This window comes from Danio rerio, chromosome 8 (genome assembly GCF_052040795.2).
Source record: "Danio rerio strain M-AB ecotype USA chromosome 8, GRCz13ab, whole genome shotgun sequence".
Taxonomy (NCBI): domain Eukaryota; kingdom Metazoa; phylum Chordata; class Actinopteri; order Cypriniformes; family Danionidae; genus Danio; species Danio rerio.
In genome coordinates this window covers 40,667,080-40,685,090 of record NC_141028.1, presented here as the reverse complement: position 1 = coordinate 40,685,090, position 18,011 = coordinate 40,667,080, and the positions used below count along the sequence as shown (strand labels likewise).

Sequence of the window (18,011 nt, the reverse complement as noted above, 5' to 3'; positions counted from 1 at the left end):
GAATATTGAAGTTAGTTGGGTTTTTATCAAATGTGTGTGTTTATTTATTTTATTTTCCCCTGCACCCAATACTTTTAAAACTGTGTTTTAAATCTGTTAGTGCAAGTTAGCAGTTCTCTTATACTTTTTAAAAGCTGAAAAGGGAACATTCTTTTTCCTCCTAGATACAGTGATGTCACTGTGCTGGGCAGACTCTGATTGGATGATGCAAAAGCCAAAACAGAGGAAATAACACCTGCCTTCTTCACCTTGGTCAAACTGATTTGTGTTTAGCTGCATCTGATGGAGCTGTATGTAATAGTTCTTACTTTTATCGCTTTTCTGTCATCTAATGCAGAATGTAAGTTCATTTATATATATATTTAGTTATTTTCACCATTTTCAGAAAAAGTCAAATGAAAAAAAAAAAACTTGAAACTCATTTCATTTGTAGCTGTTGTGATGAGTCAGAAGGCATTGAATCCATTTGCAAGCTTTATTAAGAGCACACATACAAACAAACACAAAGGGGCAATCCAGGAGACAGAACGTGGAACAGGCAAAAGTTCAAAGGCAGGCAGATATCTTACTGGTCAGAATAACAGGCTGGAGATCAGGGGCAGGCAGATGTCTTTCGTAATCGTAGAACAAGCACAGGGTCAGAAACACAGATCAGTCCGAAGCAGGGAGTATGGAACGCTCAGAAATGACAGCCAGGCAAATCAAGACTTCGCAACGAACCGGAGCGTGAGTGCGGTATATATACACGAGAGCTGATGAGTTGCACCTGGACCGTAATCAGTGCCAGGTAGCAGGGCTTATGGGATTTTGAGTCCGTGAGTCGAATCAGAATTCTGGCGATGGTTCCCTCTGGTGGTGCACAAGAGGGTTGGCATCGCCCTCATTTACAACAGAACCCCCCTCCTGCGAGCGGCTCCTGAAGCGAGAAGGCACCTGACGCCGGGGTCTACCGCGCTGTCGGGGGGCTGGTTTCTCTGGGAACCTTTGATGAAACTCTTCCGTGAGAGTTGGGTCTAGAATATCTCTAGCATTCACCCAGGACCGTTCCTCTGGACCGTACCCTTCCCAGTCCACCAGATATTGGAGGGCGCCACCCCGACGTCGAGAGTCCAGCACTTCTCGAACGAGGTAAGCTTCCTCGCCCTCGATCATGACAGGTGGAGGGGTCCTGGTTTCCGATTCCTCCTCAACCGCCTCCTCTCGTGGACCACCAGCGGGTTTGAGTAATGACATGTGGAAAGTAGGAGAAATACGATAATGATTAGGCAAGGCTAAGCGAAAAGACACTGGAGTAATCTGGCGTACAATTTTGAATGGCCCTACATACCTGGGACTGAGTTTGCGGCAGGGCAATCTCAGACGAAGGTCTCGTGTCGACAACCACACCCACTGCCCCGGTTGATACGTGGGTCCCTGGCGTCGGTGACGGTTCGCCTGAATCTCTCTCCTCCTGACTGCCCTCATGAGATGTCTGTGAGCCTGGTTCCAGACATCCTCACTCCGCTGCAGCCAATCCGTGACAGCAGGTAACTCAGTGGGTTCTCCGGACCATGGAAACAGGGGTGGTTGGTAGCCAAGAATACATTTGAATGGCGTAATACCCGTGGCTGGCTTTATTAATGAATTTTGTGCATATTCTGCCCACATCAGATAGCGACTCCAGTCGTGCTGTTGCTGATGACAGTAGGAACGTAGAAATCGAATGACTTCTTGATTCATACGTTCAGTTTGGCCGTTGGATTGAGGATGGTACCCTGAGGTGAGACTAACATTAATATTTAGATTTTTACAGAGAGCGGACCATACCCGGGAAGTGAATTGGGATCCCCTGTCTGAGACGATATCATCAGGTAAGCCAAACATTCGAAATACATGATTGCACAGGGCTTCTGCGGTTTCAAAGGCAGAGGGCAATTTGGGCAACGGTATTAGGCGACAAGCCTTGGAGAAACGATCAACCACCGTGAGAATGACTGTGTTGTTCTGGGAAACAGGGAGATCCGTAATGAAGTCCACCGCTATATGGGACCAGGGCCGTTGCGGAACCGGTAGCGGTTGTAACAGGCCAGCAGGGGTTTGGTGAGATGCTTTCGTGCTTTGGCAAATTTTACATTTCTGAACATAATTAATTACATCCTTCGTGAGGGACGGCCACCAGAAACGGGCTTTGACTAACTCCAAAGTTGCAGTGATGCCTGGATGCCCCGAACTGGGAGTGTCATGAATATGGGTCAGTAATCTGGTACGTATGTTATTGGGTACAAAAATCAGGTGATTCGGACAGTCTACTGGAGGGTTGTTTTCTCGGTTGGCCTCTTGGATCTCGGTAATTATGTCCCACTGTACTGGAGCCACTAGTAAGTTTGTAGGAATAATGGTTTCATCACTAATTGGGGTTTTATCCTCTGATAGCCTGGATAGTGCATCTGCCTTACTGTTTTTACTCCCTGGTCTATAGGTGACAATGAAGTCGAATCTGGTGAAGAACAAAGCCCAACGAGCTTGTCTGGGATTTAGACGTTTGGCTGAGCGAAGATATTCCAGATTCTTGTGGTCAGTTAATATGGTGAATTGCTGACTAGCCCCCTCCAGCCAGTGTCTCCATTCTTCCAGGGCTAATTTCATTGCCAGTAATTCGCGATTTCCCACATCATAGTTTCGATCTGCGCTGGTCAATTTACGGGAGAAGAAGGCACATGGATACATTTTGGATGGTTGACCCTGACGTTGAGATAACACAGCGCCGACTCCTGTGTTGGATGCATCCACTTCCACAATGAAAGGTAGGTCTGGGTTGGGATGACGGAGAATAGGAGCTGTGGTGAATTGAGTCTTCAGATCGCTAAATGCTTGGCGTGCTTCAGAGGACCAGGATAGTTTGTGGGACTTTCGTTTGGTCATGGCTGTTAATGGTGCGGCTATTGAACTAAAGCCTCTGATAAACCGTCTATAGAAGTTGGCAAAACCTAGAAATCGCTGCAACTCCTTGAGATTCTGGGGTAACGGCCATCGTTGAACTGCCTGTACCTTCGTATCATCCATGGTAATCCCTTCTGCACTGATGACGTATCCCAAAAAGGCGATCTGTGTCTGGTGAAATTCACACTTCTCTAATTTGGCGTACAGACGATGTTGAATCATGCGTTGCAACACCATACGTACATGTTCAACATGTTCCTTCATCGTGTTTGAATATATGAGAATGTCGTCGATGTAAATGATGACCCAGCGATCCAGCATATCCCGAAAGACATCGTTCATAAAAGATTGGAACACGGATGGACAGTTTGACAGGCCGAAGGGCATTACCGTGTACTCATAGTGCCCCCTGGTGGTGGAAAACGCGGTCTTCCACTCGTCACCAGCACGGATTCTGACAAGGTTATATGCACTGCGAAGATCAAGCTTGGTATAATATCTAGCCTTTCTTAATTGTTCCAGGGCAGGAGGTACGAGGGGTAATGGATAGCGGAATTTTACGGTGATTTCATTGAGCCCTCGGTAATCAATACAGGGACGTAAACTGCCATCTTTCTTCTTTACAAAGAAGAATCCAGCTGAAGCAGGAGATGTAGAAGGTCGGATGAAACCCTTGGCCAATTCCTCGTCGATATATTCAGACATTGCCTTGTGCTCAGGTTGTGACAGAGGGAATATTCGACCCGTTGGAGGACTTGAACCTGGAATTAACTCAATAGCACAATCACTTGGTCGATGTGGGGGAAGTTGAGTAGCTTTTTGTTTGCTAAAAGCTTCATGTAAGTCATGGTACTCAATGGGGATTAGTTCATCAACGAGTTCAGGTAACACATTGGTGGTTCGTAATGGAATTTTGTGAATGGGCTGGATGCACTGTTTCATGCATGACTCACTCCACTGCAATATCTGTCCGTCCCTCCAGGAGATATGAGGATCATGTCGCCTTAACCAGGGCAGTCCCAACACCAGTGGATGATTAACTGAATCAATAATGTAGAATTGCATTTCTTCAATGTGTAGAACACCAACTTGTAACTGTAGCTTATTCGTAATCATACGGATGCGTCCTTCACCCACAGGACGACCGTCTAGTGCTTCCACTGCAAGACAGGAATCATATGAGCTGAGAGATAGTTCGTGACATAAAGCAAATTTCTTAGATATAAAGTTTCCGGCAGATCCAGAGTCGACAAGAGCCGTAGTATTAATCATTCTTTTATCAAATTTAATAATCACAGGAATCAGTACACTGAAAAGTGCAGGAACATGGGAAGGACTCACCGATTGAACTGGTGTCTGAGGTCGTACGCTGCAGGTGGATTTCCTGTGCCCTGATTGACCGCAGTACAGGCATAGATGATTTTGCAATCGATGCATTCTTTCTTCATGGGTGAGACGGGTGAAACCCAGTTGCATGGGTTCATCAGGGGGCGTGTCACTTGAAACATGGAGCTGTGTGCGAGGATTTCTACGGCTGCGAATCAGATGATCAAGACGGATGGTAAGTTCAATGAGTTCGTTCAATTTCTTTCCTTCGTCACGGCAAGCCAATTCAGATTGTAAATTGGTATTCAGACCCCGTCTGAATAGTGTCTTCAGTGTATCCTCAACCCAGTTAGTTTGAGCGGCGAGAGTGCGAAATGATAAGGCGTATTCTGCAGCTGTGTTACGCCCCTGTGTAAGAGAAAGTAACTGCTCACCGGGACTTCTCCCATCTGCTGGGTGCTCGAACACTTCCCGAAATTGCTTGAGAAAAGTTTCAAATGTGGGATAGTTACATTCCTCCTCCTTCCATATCGCTGTAGCCCATTCCAGCGCTTTCCCCGTTAACAGGTTGCATACAAAAGCCACCCGACTAGAATCAGTGGGATATAATGCAGGTTGTTGGTTAACAAATAGTTTGCATTGCAATAAGAAGCCTTTGCAGCGAGAAGGTGACCCATCAAACTTTTCAGGAAAAGCTAATCGGGGACTTACGGTAGCCGGAGCATTGGAGACATGCGTTGGTTGAGAAGCTGTCATGGTAGCAGGCGGGGTAACTGCAGGATTCGGATGACGGAGTTGCTGCATAGCTCTCACCAGTTCCTCCGTGAGAGAAGTTAGATGGGTGAGTTGTTGATGATGGGTGGCTAACTGAGTGGCTTGAGCGGAAAGTTCAGTCGAGACTTGTGCTAAAGCTGCTGGATTCTGTAGTGGCGAAGTCTTCTGTTGTGATGAGTCAGAAGGCATTGAATCCATTTGCAAGCTTTATTAAGAGCACACATACAAACAAACACAAAGGGGCAATCCAGGAGACAGAACGTGGAACAGGCAAAAGTTCAAAGGCAGGCAGATATCTTACTGGTCAGAATAACAGGCTGGAGATCAGGGGCAGGCAGATGTCTTTCGTAATCGTAGAACAAGCACAGGGTCAGAAACACAGATCAGTCCGAAGCAGGGAGTATGGAACGCTCAGAAATGACAGCCAGGCAAATCAAGACTTCGCAACGAACCGGAGCGTGAGTGCGGTATATATACACGAGAGCTGATGAGTTGCACCTGGACCGTAATCAGTGCCAGGTAGCAGGGCTTATGGGATTTTGAGTCCGTGAGTCGAATCAGAATTCTGGCGATGGTTCCCTCTGGTGGTGCACAAGAGGGTTGGCATCGCCCTCATTTACAACAGAAGCACAGTTTCTCTCATGTTGTTACTTTTGGATGTTTCTTGTGGGTAATTCTTTTTTTCACACTATGTTTGAAAACATAAGATCATTGTCTAAGATTGTCTGTTTTATGCATTTTAATCATTTTTGTCAAAAAACAATTTTAAAAAAATATGGACAAATCTACAACTATATTGAAGTTACAAAATTTTACATGATCAGAAAAAATACAGAATGGCACACATTGGGTGATTAACCTATTTACATTTTCATGTTCATTTATCTTCCGACACTGCAGTGGTGTGTTATGGCAGTAGAATTAATGATTAATATAATCAGATTAAAACATCATATCATAGTTTGATTCACTGATCCTAGAGGTGAAATGAGTCTTAGATTATGAAGATGGTGGGGTTTTGCTTATAAAAATGTTTTATAGTGGCTCCAAGGTTTACAAACATGCTTTAATTAGACTTTAAAACATTTAAACTTTGAACATCTAAATCACTAAAACACGTAAACACCTAAAACACACAGACAAAGTTCAATTCAACTTAATTCTTCTTTATTTCTATAACAATTCAATCTATTTCTTTTACAATGTAGACTGTGTCAAAGCAGCTCAGTATAGAAGTTCATTTCTTTTACTTTCCTTTGTCTTAGTCAATTTATTCATCAGGGGTTGCAACAGTGGGATGAATCACCAACTTATTCAGCATATGTTTTACACAGCGAATGCCCTTCCAATTGCAACCCAGTTCTGGAAAACATTCATACACTCATTCACACACTTACACTATGATCAATTTCATTCATTCATATGCTTTTTGGCTTAGTCCCTTCATTAATCAGGGGTTGCCATAGCATAATGAACCGCCAACTTATCCTGCATATGTTTTACGATGGGCTTCCAGCCGTAACCCATACACTCTTATTTACACACACTATGGTCAATTTAGTTTATTCAATTCACCGCATGTCTTTGGACTTTGAAACCGGCGCACGGGGAGAACAAGCAAACTCCACTGAGAAATGTCAACTGGTCCAGCTGGGACTCGAACCGGTGACCTTCTTTTGTTGTGAGGTGACAGTGCTGTTGAGATTCATGTGCAGATTTGTAGACCCAGATCCTTAGAAAAAGAAATGCTAAGTTTTATTAATGATAGTCCCTCATAATAAACGTTGCCTTATATTAAACAGCATAATTTAATTTTGGATAAGTTCACCTGACAGGCCAGTCTTTCAGAAAGTATTGTGACAGGGAATTAGCTATTCAGCACTTCTGGTATAACATTAATGTTGTTTTCATGTTGTTCCATCCATTTACAAAAAAAAAAATAATAATTTTAAGGTCATATTATTAGCCCTCTTTATTATTGGCAATATGTAATTTGATAGTCTACAGGACAAGTCTACAGAACGAGCCACAGAACCTGCCTAATAACAATAATCACCTAGTTAACTTAATTAACCTAGTAAAATATTACACTTTAAATATTAAACAATTACACTTTAAGCTGAATACTGTTATTTTGAAAAATATCTATTAAATATTATGTACTGTCATCATGATAGAAATAAAAGAAATCAGTTATTAGAAATGAGTTATTAAAACTATTATGCTTAGAAATGTGTTAAAAAAAATCTCATTTCCATTAAACAGAAATTTGGGGGGAACGGATACACTGAAAACCCAAATAAGTTAACTGAACGGAATTAATTGAGCAAACTCGTTGCCTAAATTTAATTGATTAACGGAGTCTCCCAAAACTTGCATATTTGGGTTTATTTAACTTGCCTGTTTGGTAGATTACACTTAAATTGTTAAGTTCAGTGTGTGTGTGTGTGTGTGTGTGTGTGTGTGTAATTATATACTAAGAAAAAATGTTTAAAAGAAAAATAAGTAGCCATTTATTCCCATTATGGTAAATAATTATATATGAAGTCTTGTTTTCTGATTAAAAAAAGACCTTAAAGTTGGACATATTAGAATTTTACAGCCAAGACTACATTAAAAAAACGACCTATTTTTCTCAAAGGATTAATTGTGATTTTGAGCTTACTATACTTGAAATCTTAAGTTTATGCAGTTTCATTGCGTTTAAGTTAAATTAACTGCTATAAAATCGATATAAAATGCTAAATTTTAATTAATGTTCAGTCAACTTTACTTGATTGTTTAAGTAAAAACAACATTAAGGTTTACAGTGTAAACAGGAAGAATAATAATCAGGAGGGCTAATAAATCTGACTTCAACTATATATACATACAGGCGTTGGACAATGAAACTAAAACACCTGTTTTTAGACCACAATAATTCATTAGTATAGTGTAGGGCCTCCTTTTGCAGCCAGTACAGTATCATTTTGTCTTGGCAATGACAGATACAGGTTCTGCACAGTGGCCAAAGGGATTTTGCGCCATTTTTCCATGGGAAATGTTCGACTTTATTTTCATGTTTATCAAACCACTCTATCACCAGTCTTGCTGTGTGTATTGATGCATTATTATCCTGATACATGGCACCGCCTTCACAAAACAACATTTGAACCATTGGGTGCATATGGTCCTCCAGAATTATGATCCGGTAGTCCTTGGCAGTGACACGCCCATCTAGCGCAAGTATTGGGCCTAGGGAATGCCATGATATTGCAGCCCAAACCATCACTTATCCACACCCAGCTTAACTCTGGACATGCACAGTCATGCATCTTTAGGGCTTATCCAAACTGTTGTAATTGGAAAACAATTGTAACAGGAAAACAAGTGTTTTCTGAAGACAAATCATGTAGTTTGCATTGTTAAGAGTTGTATTGTTTTTTTTTTTATTTCAGTTGTACGAGAAGAATTCGAAATTTATGTGTGCTCTGACACAGAAAGTGAAGCTATGGTTGGAGCTGATGGAGAGGAGTTGTGGCATGCTGACTTTAAGCAGAAGACTGGAATAATAACATTACCTGATTTTGCAGATCGTATTGGATTTCCTGGGTTTTATGAAATAAGTGTTGATTCAATAGCAGGATGCAGAAGGAACTTAGCAAACAACATTAGAGGTTTCAAGAGCCCACCACCAGCAATGGGTAAGCCGTGATAATGTGCTTTGGATTTTTGTTTCTGAATGAATATCAATGCTGCATATGCATTATTTAATTATTAAGGGTCTATAAAGGGGGCTGCTACTAAATAAAATCATATTTAAGAAATGTGTTAAGAGTACATAGGCTATGTGATATGACATTAAAAGGAATAATCTTAGATTAATCTTAGATTAACTTAGAGTAATTTTATTAATTTAGTACATAGTATACTCTGTAAAGCAAGCTACTACAACCCCAAATTAGAAAAGGTTGGGAGTATGGAAAACCCAAATAAAAAAGAAAGTAGTGATTTCAAGTTTGCTTTGACTTATATTTAATTGGAGACAATATGTCATGTTTTGTCTGGTCAACTTTATTTCATATAAATACACATCCTTTCATGTCATTTAGACAGGCAACACATTCCAAAAAAGTTGGGACATTAGCAGTTTAGGGCTCGTAATCAGGTAAATTGGTTAAATGATGTGATTTGAAACTATGTCAAAAGCTATGTCAAAAGGTGATTGTAATTATACTTTGGTACAAAAACAGCATCCAAGATGTTTCCACCCATTTTTGTACAGACAAATCCTGGCAGTCACAGCTGCTGGTATTATTATTATTTTTTTTTGTAAATTTAACGGGTTATTTTAAACAGTGTAGTATTTTCTACAGTACAGTAAACTATACTAATCAATGATTGTTGACTCTCTTTCGAATATACCCTCACCATACTTACTTTCATACTTGCATATGTTACTTTCTTTGAGTAATCTCCATCCATCCTCCATGCATTGACCACCTACTTAAAAAGAAATAAATTGTCTGTTCTGTTTCTAAGCCAAGGAAAATAACTGAGAAAGCACAAATCACCCCATTTTTTTAATGTCATCATTAACTGCAGATTTCTTGCAAAGTATTTTATAATATTTTGAAACTACAAATACAAGACACTAAAGTATTTTGATAAAATATATAAAGCCAAAATATTATTTTGTATTTAAAATATGCATTTGAAATACATGTTTCATAAATACTGCCCATCCCAGCTGGGCCGGCTCTGCATCAAGAACCCTCTTTAATTTATATTGATATTACCTCATGGGCTCAGGACTACTTTGGCAAATCTTTGTCAACTATCACATTATCTAGTTGCATCCACAAATGCCAGTGAAAATTGTACTGTGCCAAAAGGAAGCCCTATGTTAACAGTGTCCAGAAGTGACAGACATTTTTCTTATGTGTGGCACATTTTGAAACATGCAAAATGCGACAATGAAGACCCCATACTGTTGCCCACCTTAAGACTTGTTTGCAGAATGGGACAAAATTACTACTGGAACACTTTATTACTTGGTGTTTTTAGTCCCTATATGTCTTTTAATCGTTTTGAAAAGTAATGGTTACATTACAACGTGGTGAATGCTTTACAGTTCCAACTTTTTTTGAAATGTGTTACAAAAACCAAAATTTGAAAATTATTATTTTTTAAATCATGAGAACACAGTAAATAATGTGCTGTTGCGTTGTTTGCAATAAAATAGGAGTCAAAGTAAATTTAGAAATAACTTATTTCTTTGTCATTTGTGTTTTCCACACTGTCCCAACTTTTCCTGATTTGAGGTTGTAAAAATTAAAGTCTTAGGAAAACAACTAAACAGGATTGGACTTGCACATGCAAATGTACAAAAAAATATATAAAAATAAATATAAATAAATATTTTTTTTAATAATATATAATATATATATTTTTTTATTCTTTATATAAATAAAGGCTGTTCTTTTGAACTATATGTTAAAGAAAACATAATTTTTCACAAAAAAAGCAGACCAATCAAAAAAGATTCTCAACGTTTTCCCCTTTACAGTACAACCTGTCACCATAAAGAAGCAGTAGAAGTAGTAGAATTTGTAGTATCCACAAACTGACTAGAGCTACCAGGAATCATGTTTTACTTAACAACAACAATAATGCATGATTGAATCTTATACTAACATTAACTTTTTTAGGTAAAAGCACTTAAAATTTACGGCCCAGTGAGATGTTAAAATGAACATTTTAGAGCATTTCTGTGTAGACAAAACGACCTAACTAATAATTAATTAATTGGTCAAAATAAACCTAATTTTCTTCAAGATTAAAGAAGAAGATACAAATAGGAAACGAATAAGGTTTGTAAATACTGATTAGGAGGCACAGCAACCAGGGATAAATCCACAAAAGGTGTCTCACTACCCAACCGAAACAGTAGCACTTATATAATAACGCTAACTCATCATCAGATTAACATGATGAGAAGTCATTTAGGAATCCTCACAAAAAATTCCAGAAAATAAGTGGAAGACTCAGGGTTATAATAGCCTCTGGCCCTGTCCACAAAAACATGGGTATTTTCAAAACAGCACTTTTTTTTTTACGTGGTTTTGCTGTTTGTCCACATGAAAATGCAGTGTCAAGTGACTGAAACCAAAACTTTCTGAAAACTCCAGCCAGGGTGATGATTTTCCAAAATACATAGTGGCCATGATGACATCATAACCGAAGTTTTCACCTCATGACATTGTGCGTGCTGTTTTCTCCTTTCTGTTTGCCCAACACAACTGGGTTCACGCCAAATGTGGGAGATGCAAATTAAGCAAAGTTCCACACATTTGAAGCAAATAAAAAAAAGAAGTGGGGAAAAGACCATTTATAAAAATACCTGTGTACCTGTGGATATGACATCTCTCTGTTATGTTGCTTGTTAGCAGACCATGAGCTGAAAATTACTCTGTGAAATATGCAAACCAAAATAATTTAAACAGGTTATATAACCTGCATTCTTTTCTATAAAGTCAAAATATAGGCTAAATATCATACCATCACTAACTTAACAACATAGCTTGCAATCAAGCAAACAATTATAAATTACACTTCTGTTTAAATATTATATTGTACAGTCTGTACTAGTTTGATGCCCCGGTGTACTGTACTTCAAACCAAATTGAAGAATGGATTAAAATCCGGAGATTATTTTGACCGTTTGAAACAGCTAACCATAGCAAACTTTTGGGGGAGTTCATTTTGGCTCCAAAACACCTCTGAGCTACTATTGGTCCATAACCATTGCACTATCCGTGGGTGTGTTCTAAAACTCTGCCTTCTTTGACATGAAATTTTTTCGTATCTTATGTCTATGGAGGTGAGACAGGAAACATCCAACATTTTAGAAACTAGCACTATACAAGAAGAGGTGTCTGTCTGCAGCAATTAGAAAACAACGCTTACAGATGTTCATAAAACGGTTCTTTACTCAGCCCCCATCGTTGTTGTGTTCAGGGTACACTAAAGTAGCAATAACACATTTATTTTTTCATGACAATTTATAAAGTAAGAAATGCCAGTATAGATGAGGATCTTTTCTATTTTTAAATTCTGTGTTAAAAAAATACACACCAGTGTAAAGACAACCAGAATTTTGCCTCAAAAATAAATTATTTGTTTAAGTTAATTGGTAAGAATTTAATTTTAATTGAAGATAATAAATACAGACTGTTATCTGTTTTTTTTTTCCTCTAGATGCCCCACATTCATCTGTTTATCCAAAGGATGATGTAGAGCTGGGTGTTCAGAACTCCCTTATCTGTCATGCGACTGGCTTCTATCCTCCATCTATTACAATCTCATGGAAAAAGAATAATAATAACGTGACAGAGAGTATTAATTTAAGCCAGTACCGTCCAAGGGCAGATGGCAGCTTCAACATCTTCTCCACTCTTAAGTTCACACCAGCTGAAGGAGACATCTACAGCTGCACAGTGAATCATGAAGCACTTCAGGGTCAAGCTCAGACCAAAACATGGGGTGAGTGTGATTTTTCAAATAAAATTGATAATGTAGAGTAAAAATAATTCTCTTAGCTACGTTAACTGGGTTTTGGATGTACACTTTTTAATTTTAGACATCCTCAACATACCTGGGGTCTCTTTCATTTTTCAAGTTAGCTTGCATCAATGAGTTTTAGGTGCCAAGAAGGTAACTTAACTTTATTCTAAGCTACAGCTCAGCTTTAATAATGCTACACAACTAACCTGATCTGGGGCAGATTATGTTCTGCATAAGAGATTGCACACTGAGAATCAACCGATCATCTGTAAGCAAAGTGACACATATCTGTCCAAAAATGGGAGAAGTGTATGATACCTCTGAAGATACAGACAAAAAAAGACTTTTCTTCCACACCTGAGATATTTTAGAGCCCTCTAAAGCTGCAATCAAACTTCATTTTGAAGTTCAGCAGAGCTGATCAAAGCCTCTCTGTTTACACCAGCCATGACACTTTCTACATTGAAGGAACTCATTGGCATATTGCAGGATCAAAATCAGTCTAAATCTGAATTTCGGTCAAGCGCCACATTGTTTGGTCTCATTCATTTAGAACTGGCTCGAGGGCTTCATCACAGATAACAGAGAGCCAATTGATTTGACTATTTTGACCAATACTTTGTCCACAGATGTTCTGGGGAGCCTTTACTAAATTTGGTAAAGGATTTAATCACCTAACAATGGTGCTTTACAAGGCTTTCAACCGGAAACTAAACTAATTGCCTCACAAGACTCTAACATGACTCCTGTGTCATGTTCTTGTCATGTGGGACATCCTCAATGATGCATATGAATGAAATAGACACATACAGAGGGTTTCATCTGCTATGAGGGTTAAAAATAACTCATTGTAACCAACCAAGTTAATCAATGTGCCACAAGATTAGATCACCACAAACGTTCCATTCAACCTATTAAAATTTTGGGACAGTCAAAATTGCAAGAACATCTTCTACAAACAGCCTCTCAGCAGAGTATGTCTTCCTGATAACCCAGGACAACCTCCACTCACAAGCGAGTAAATCCCAAGGATGTCACTGGAGCTGAGTCACCAATCAGCAGTGCTGCATTTCAAAACTTGAGTTTTACCACGAACAAACGTTGCCTCTTGCTGATCTGGTGCAGATTGATCTTAAGCAGTTAAAGATAAGCCAAGTCTCTGCTTTTGTGGATTCTCAGATGTGATTCTAATTTGGGACGGTTGTCAACTCATTTTGCATCCACTGAACTGCCTCTGTATATGTGTAAATGTGTGTGTGTGTGTGTGTGTGTGTGTGTGTGTGTGTGTGTGTTTGTTTGTTGTTTGCTTATTACATAGCTAGTTTCATTTTGTACGAACTGTGTTGGTGTTTATGTGCTTCTAAGTCATTGCTTCGAGCTGTATATTTTGTTACGTTGCTCAAATTTAACCCAATACTGTGTTATATTATTATTGTTGGCTATGAAATTAATATAAACAAGATTAGTAAAATACAATGTCTTCTATTGCTGTTAATCTGATTCAGTCGGACTCAATAGATTTGAATCAAGTGATTGAAATCCTAAGATTGGATTCATTGATATGAGCTAATAAGTCTCTGATTGATCTTTTAATGGAGAGTGACATTGTGACATCTATGGCAACATAGGCATCTTGTCTATTTTTTATATACAAAATCAAGTCCAAATTAAGATAGATTTCAAGTTAGTTGAGAAAATGACAATACACACAACATGAAAGACAATTCGTTTGGACGAGTTAGTAAATATTTAACACACTTCACTATGGTACAAAATGGTACTCAAAAATCAGGAAAATGTGAAATCCAGTTTAGTAATGTCATGTCACTTTGCTTCGCTTCTGTAGTTTGGCAGTATGTGCAGGACAGGACACAACCTTTTTGAAGCCATAATGTGGTGCACACAATTCCAGTGTAGATGTACTGTAAATGAGAGGTAATAGATAATTGAACACTGGCAAAAATGTTCTGCTCAGGTCTAGCGATTTACAGGGTTATCAACAATGTGTGTATATTTTTCAGGCAAAAAAATTGTGAGCAAAATCAAGGTAGTATCAGAATCTGTTCTCTGTAAAACTACTCCTACTTGTATCAGTTTGTAAAAAAGTGGTATAGATTCATCCCTAGTCATTATGAAATTATTAATCAAAATTTTCTCCACGTTTGATTTACCAAAGGTCAAACTTTATGTACAAAATATTTTTTTTCTGGTTCTAACTTCACTTCCAGTCACCAACACATTAAGTCTCAAGTTTATTTCTCCCACAAAGTTAGGGTGTTTGCAAATGTTTCCAGCAGATGCTTAAGTTTATGTTGAAGAAATATTGCGTAGATACCTGTAGAGACTGGAATAAAGGCATCCCATTGGTGCTATTTATATTGCGATAAACAGTCCAGAAGTCTCTTGAGTTCAGTCCCACTGAGCATATTTTTGCACACACTGTACCAGGTCCACTTAATGATCTGAAAGTGAACATTTTAAAGGTTGAGGCAAATACTATTAATTGCCATAGGCTCTGATATTTCTGACTAGCAACAGATCATTTTATTCAACATTCAATTATGACTTTTTTTATCTGATAGTTTTCAAAGACTGGTTAATTCAATGTTGTTCAGTGTCCCAAATTGTAACCTGGATATCGTTTGTGTTTTGTTCATTTTTTTAGTGATACCCACGTCCCTTCTGAAAGACATAAAATATTATATAATGAAAAATATAAGACTCTTAACAGGGTTTATGCCTCAGACAGTCCCAGTAATAACTTTTGTAGTCATTTGATGGAAACAACGTCAAACAATTATAAAGAAAGTGAAGTTGATGTTGCTGTTTTTTTTTTTTCGATGGAATTTTAATATAAAATGGTAATTTTGTTTTGTTTACTCATATTTTTCAGATGTTGACGTTGCCCTCCCAAGTGCTTTTCCAGCAGTTGTCTGTGGAGTGGGTGTGGTTTTTGGACTGCTGGGAATTGCTGCCGGAACTTTCATGCTTGTTAAAGGAAACTGCAACTGAAGAGAGCTAACTTGAAGAAACTCAACAGAGAACTTCAAATGCATTGTAATATTGAAAGTAACATTGATGGTAATTGAATGCATGCATTTTGGTTAAATTTCAACAACAATTTTACTGTGCCTTCAAAAACGAAGTGCGATTAACTTTACTATTTATTATCAAATATCTACATTGGAAGTCTAAATAAATCTCTTTTTTGTTGGTTTCTGAGTGGATTTAAATTGTCAAGCATCAATATTTAAAAAAAAATAAATAAATACATACAAGTATGGCTACTTATTTGTTTGTATTTTATTTATTTTGTTATATTGACTTCACTAATGAACCTGGAAAATTGTGTTGAACTGCAGTTGAATTTTAACTGCAATCATTTAAAATTAATTTACAATATAAGATCTGTAAAAGCATTCTGTGTTCCTAAATGGCATTCTAACTAGGGATTAGTCAGTTTTGTTCACAGTTTCCTCGTAGGTCCTATGAAATGCCAAGAAATGAAAAAGAGTAGTGTGCACAAAAGCATGTCAAATAAAACAGAAACTATGTTGGAATTAATGAGGTAATATAAGGTATACACACATAAAGTACAAATACACACATACTGTATCTGAAGTTCTACCAGTGGTCAAAGTGACTGCATGCATATCAGTGTCTGTTACAGTCCCGTAAAGTAACTGCAAGTATATAGGCTGTTTTACCAAAAATATCATATTTGGGGGTAATGACTTCATTAAATATGATAACAGACATTCAAAGCTTATTTTAAAATCTCAATAAAAGTTTTGAATGTAAATATAATGTGACAATTTGGCATCTTATATGAGAACAGTCAGAATGACCACTATGGCATTTCTAGTAGTTTTATAATTCTGGTAGTTCCAGTGTTAAAGACAAGTTTTTAAAGGCAAGTTTGGCCCAGTGTGTTGAGGCTATGAGCTTACACAGACCTTGTGTGAACACAAAAAGAGTCGCTGTGCAGTGTTACAGGTTGTAACGTGATTCCTGAGTAGTTTGTCTACCGTTGTAAAATTCTTGAAGGAAAGTTTGGCCAAGAGTGAATGCGGCTGCCAAAACAACAGAGCAGATTGGTTCAGTCTGCATGGTTGCCAGCTGCAAAGTTATTCCCCACTAGTTCAATGGATGCAGGACCTTTTTAATTTTCACCTACTTAAAGCCTGATTAAAGTGTCACGTTGCTTCCATGGGCTTGTTAACTGTGTGGCTGCCCAAACGCTGCATGCTTCATGTGGCTGATTTTTCCCCAACACACATACATTGAGCTTCAGTGCACACACATTTATTTTCCTTATTCATGTTTTGTTTGTTGGGTTTTGTTTGTTCTTTTTTCGCTTTAGTTTGAAAATTGAACTGCTGTAAAAGTGCAAACTTGAATCTTCAAATAATTAATGCTTGTTTGTCTTGTGTTTATATTGCTGTGAGATAAGGGCTTGTGAATATGTTTTCTGATACTATCTTATTTTTATTTTGGTGAACAAATATAAACTTTAAATGAAACAGAACCTTGTGTGGAAGTGAATTTAATGAGCCCATATTATGGGTTATTGAAAATTCCCCTCCATGTAGTGTGTAACACAGCTCTAAGTGAAGTGAAGTATCCAGCTAAGGCTTAAATCTGTAAGAGTACAGTGTTCAAAATGGTTGATTCATCTATAAAAGAGTCGACTCATAGTGCTTCAAACGAGTCGCCTTGATAACGAGTCATTAGGTGTTTCGCCGCGACGTACTAATGAAACCCAGTTATTCACGTGCACGCGCAAACCCGGGAGATTTCAAACCTGAGGCCCCGCCCTTTGATGCAGTAACGCAGACACACACACACACACACACACCCACAAACACACGCACACAAACATGCCGGTCGATTGAAGTCACACTGCAGATGGATATTATCGAGCCTCTACCCAAAGATGAAACCTCAGCATTATAACCAAGCAGTTGGAAACTACTGGAAACTTCTGGAAACTACATGCTACAAAGAATACATCATCGGCGTTTGTTAAAGGAAGGATCAGTAAAGAGTAACTTACTGATGGACGTCAGGATGGGTTTCTTCCTCCATTTCTCAACTGTAAGTACGTGCGATTAAAGTTGTTGCCTCGTTGACTCTAGCTTACAAATGTATTTAGTTGTGATTTATTACTTGTAACCGCGTGTACTGTATCAGGTTAACTGGCTATATTCTCTTATCGCGTGCTGCTTTGTTTACGGAGCTCTGTGGACGAGGGTAGTGTGTGTGTGCGTGTGCTGTCGTCCGGAGGTATTTGTGTGTGTGTGTGTGTGTGTGTGTGTGTGTGTGTGTGTGTGTGTGTGTGTGCGCGCGTTGTCGCCCGGAGGTCTGTGTGTGTTTTTGTGTTTGTGTGCGCGGACGATGGCAATGTGTGTGTGTGTGTTTGTGTCTGTGAAAAGAGCAGAGTGAGA

The 18,011-nt window shown here is 38.6% G+C and overlaps 1 protein-coding gene across 2 annotated transcripts; it reads left to right on the top strand.

The window, feature by feature from the left end:
- Window positions 1-237: 237 nt before the first annotated feature.
- si:busm1-160c18.6 lies at window positions 238-17,092 on the top strand. Of its 2 annotated transcripts, none has more exons than XM_087262904.1 (4): window positions 238-340; window positions 8,592-8,702; window positions 12,259-12,543; window positions 15,458-17,092. In XM_087262904.1, the coding sequence occupies exons 1-4, from the start codon at window positions 283-285 to the stop codon at window positions 15,574-15,576; spliced, it is 573 nt and encodes a 190-aa protein (XP_087119030.1). In that variant the 5' UTR covers window positions 238-282; the 3' UTR covers window positions 15,577-17,092.
- The last annotated feature ends 919 nt before the right edge of the window (window positions 17,093-18,011 follow it).